Source organism: Octopus bimaculoides, chromosome 26, assembly GCF_001194135.2.
Source record: "Octopus bimaculoides isolate UCB-OBI-ISO-001 chromosome 26, ASM119413v2, whole genome shotgun sequence".
Lineage (NCBI taxonomy): Eukaryota > Metazoa > Mollusca > Cephalopoda > Octopoda > Octopodidae > Octopus > Octopus bimaculoides.
In genome coordinates this window covers 7,536,027-7,539,809 of record NC_069006.1, presented here as the reverse complement: position 1 = coordinate 7,539,809, position 3,783 = coordinate 7,536,027, and the positions used below count along the sequence as shown (strand labels likewise).

The window sequence follows — 3,783 nt, the reverse complement described above, 5'->3', positions numbered from 1 at the left end:
CACGCCAAAATTTTGAAATCCTAAATCTATTTACTTATCCATTTCCGGTGAGCACTTCCGGTTTGTCGCTTAGAATCATATCGATCATTCGATGAAAGAGAGACGATATCGATTCCATTGTGTCTAAATCAACTTCTTGGTAAATTAGACCAAGACTCGCTGCAAGGTCAATTGCCTGCGTTTTGGAAGATTTTGGAAGATTTTGGAACACCTGTAGAATACATGAAAACAATTGTAATATATATTAGCCAGACCGTCCATGAAACTAATAATGAAATATTTTAATTGATAAATAAATTATATTATGTAACCTTCAGACCTTTTTCGACAACATTAACAACAAAATACAGTGAGAATACAGACGATGACTTGCGTATATATTATTGATAAGTACAGTAGATTCGGACAGGAAAATGCTAATCGCTTCTTGCGACGAGTACAACAGCGATTAGCGTATTTGTTTTCGAATCTGTTGAGAAGTATTGAGAATAAATATACATAGGCACAGGCGTGGCTGTGTGGTAGGAAGATTGCTTTTGAATCACATGGTTTTGGGTTCAGTATTCGATTATTTAAATTCCAAGGATACACAAATGAGTGGAATTTGTTGCCGACACAAAAGGCCAGATAGTGGCCCCTTTGATGTTGTTGATAAAGAAAGGGCTAACTTACCATTTAGGGACATAGAGGAAGGTGTTTTCGTTTGTCACATCGAATACAATCAAATAACCGTGAACGATTGAACGGTGGTAAATTTCCCATTGGGCTTCAGCTACAATAAATAACAACAACGACTATAATAATAATAATGATGATGATGATGATGATGATGATGATGAGGATGATGATAATGATAATAATAATAATAGTAATAATAATAATAATGATAATAATAACAATGATAATAATAATTACATGCCCGGATGCAGTACCAGGTAATGGCTCTCATGGCTTCTGATCTTAACTGACTAGAAGTGTTATCATGTACATTGTTTTGTCTTGGTATGAAAGATGGCCTACTGCTTAATACCACAGAGTTGCTTGTCAGTTGTTTGACCTTAACCAGTTGAGCATGTCCCTTGGTGGCTGACGATATGTGCATCTCTGATCACGAGCAGAAGTAGTGGGGGAGCATCATAGCCATGTGTTGAGAGGAATTCTTTGGCGTTTGAATAATTCACCTTTGGAAACATGGGTGTTTTGCTCAACATCCTTAAACAAACCTTATTCAGGGACCTTCTGAACGGGATGGGCTACTCGACATGAAGAAAATTCTAACTGGGCCCCACCTCCAAGGTCATGCGCTGTTTATCGTGATATGAGATCACCATGTTGGGCACACATGGTTGTGATGCATGTGCCTGGTGTACCCTTATCAGACGGGTAGTCATGATGGGTATATTGGGCTCTGTATATTTGCACCTCAGTGTCCCTTTGGTGGCATGCACTGCTCTCTTACTCAATAATAATAATTATAATAATAAGAGAGCAGTGCATGCCATCAAAGTGACACTGAGGTACAAATATACGATGATGATGATGATGATAATTATAATAATTTAATTTATTAACCACAAGGTCGAAGGATGAGGGGGGCAATACAAAGACAGACAGAAAGTGTTGGGATTTACATATAATGAAATGATAAACTAATTATTAAAAAAAAGTTAGTAGATACAATGAAAAGGACTGGACATGTACATACTATACAAAGGTTAACGAAAAAAAGGTGGGGAGAAGATGATAGAAATGTAGTCTTTCTGATCCAGAATGACCTTTAGGGATAATCGAGGAACCCCACTGTCCGAGATTTCTCTGAAACCCCAGGAGCAAGTGCTCTCTCCAATTCCTTCTCTCCGGCTCACAGGTCTACACTCAGAGAGGTGCCATCCACTCTGGCCATTTTCGCAACTTTCAATAAACTCACTCGAGGACAGCACTTCTCTCTCCACCATCAATTTCCTTATAATGATGCTGATGATGATGACGACGACGACGACGATGACGATGATGATAATGATGGTGGTGATGATGATGATGATGATGATGATGATGATGATGATGATAAGGAATTGATTTTGATAAAGCACTTACTGCTGGTGTCCTTCAGACGGAGAAGAATTCTCTGCCATCGTTTTGCATCTTTATCTGTCCTTCTCGGCAACATATTATGGCTGAGTTCACCTCGGTGGTACAAAACGCAGTTTTTCTTCTCGAATTTATCTATCAATGAAGTTTTCCCCGTCTCAGGTTCACCGGTAACCACCAAATTAACTTGATGGACCAACTCATTGATTCTTCCTCTGCTTCCATCTCTATCTTCAGTGAAATCGTCTGCGCTACCATATATCTTCTTATTGTTCTTGTTATTATTATGCAGTAACGTGTAACGAGCCATGGAAACTTGGTGGAAATAACCGGTGGCGCACATTTTGTCAGATATATTTTTTTATTAGTGACCGGAGAAAATAAAACGAAAACAAATGGGAAAGAGAATTCTTCTATCTTGGAGGTGCAAAATGCTGGATGATGTTAATGGCGAAGTTGTGGATGTGACATCAAAGTGTTTCAAGAAAGCGTGCTATTTTGAACAAGGAGGATTTTTTTTCTTTTTCTACTGATCCTCGGAGTGTTTCACAAGGTTTTTATTTTTCCCAAAATGGCGAATGATGAACGCACCAAACGGTTAAAGTAATCGTGTCACAACTGAACTTCAGAAATCCAACCGTATTAGCGATTTCACCAATTTGTGAGACAGATATGGAAAAGTCGTAGACGTTGCCTGTTCTTCCTAGATAACGAAATAATAATAATAATAATAATAATAATAATAATAATAATAATAATAATGATAATGATAATAATGATAATAATAATAATAATAATAATAATAATAATAATAATCATAATAATAATAATAATAATAATAATAATAATAATAATAATACAGGGAACTACCAGCCCAACATATTAAAGAACGGCAGTAGCCCAACATGTCGAGTATGTAAACAACAAAATGAAACCGTTGATCATGTTGTCTCCATGTGCAGTCTTCTTTCGCCAACAGAGTATCTCAACAGGCATGATAGAACAGCACAATATATTCACTGGGTGATTTGCAAAAACCTGGACCTGCCCTATGATAAAAACTGGTGGGAACACAAACCACCTCCAGTGCTTGAAAATGACCACATCTCACTCCTTTGGAACTTCACCGTTCAAACTGATAGAAAGATCGATGCGAATAGGCCAGGCATCATATCATACTGAAAGACTTCAGACAAAAATCATGCCTCCTCATTGATATGACTGTCCCAATCGATATAAACGTATCTGTCAAGACCTACCAAAAACTGAGCACGTATAAAGATCTTGAAATAGAAATTGGCAAAATGTGGAACCTCAAGACTAAATCAATACTAGTTGTTATAGGTGCCCTAGGAATGATAGTAAAAGGGGCTGGTTGCTATCTAGCTTAGATACCAGGAAATCCCAAAATAGCAGAAATTCAAAAGATAGGGCTCATGGGAACTGCCGATATCCTACGTAAAATACTGTCTATGTAATCTCAAATTTTAAAACAATAATTTTCTTATGTCTTATTAAAGGCGGTGTTCCAGCATGACCACAGTCATTGGACTGAAACGAATAAAGGAATAAAGGAATAAAGGAATACATATATTGGGTCCTCAACGTTTTGTTTGCAAACCATAAAATATAACAAAGCGACATTTAACACATCAAAATTGACTAGGGACACTTGTTAGACACACACACACACAC

General features: G+C 37.2%; 1 protein-coding gene across 1 annotated transcript; it reads right to left on the bottom strand.

Moving 5' to 3' along the window:
* LOC106878631 (uncharacterized) lies at positions 1 to 2,787 on the bottom strand. Its single transcript, XM_014927909.2, has 3 exons — positions 2,095 to 2,787; positions 673 to 772; positions 1 to 211 (listed from the first exon to the last, which is right to left on the bottom strand). Exons 1-3 carry the CDS (start codon positions 2,429 to 2,431, stop codon positions 145 to 147), a joined length of 504 nt encoding a protein of 167 aa, XP_014783395.1. The 5' UTR covers positions 2,432 to 2,787; the 3' UTR covers positions 1 to 144.
* Positions 2,788 to 3,783: the final 996 nt, after the last annotated feature.

Excerpts from the sequence above, each read along its gene's own strand:
- LOC106878631 (XM_014927909.2), bottom strand. The coding sequence starts at position 2,431 with ATGTGCGCCACCGGTTATTTCCACCAAGTTTCCATGGCTCGTTACACG. Across the intron at positions 773-2,094 it reads CCGTCTGAAGGACACCAGCA|CTGAAGCCCAATGGGAAATT; the intron begins GTAAGTGCTTTA and ends TATTTATTGTAG. Across the intron at positions 212-672 it reads TTCCTCTATGTCCCTAAATG|GTGTTCCAAAATCTTCCAAA; the intron begins GTAAGTTAGCCC and ends TGTATTCTACAG.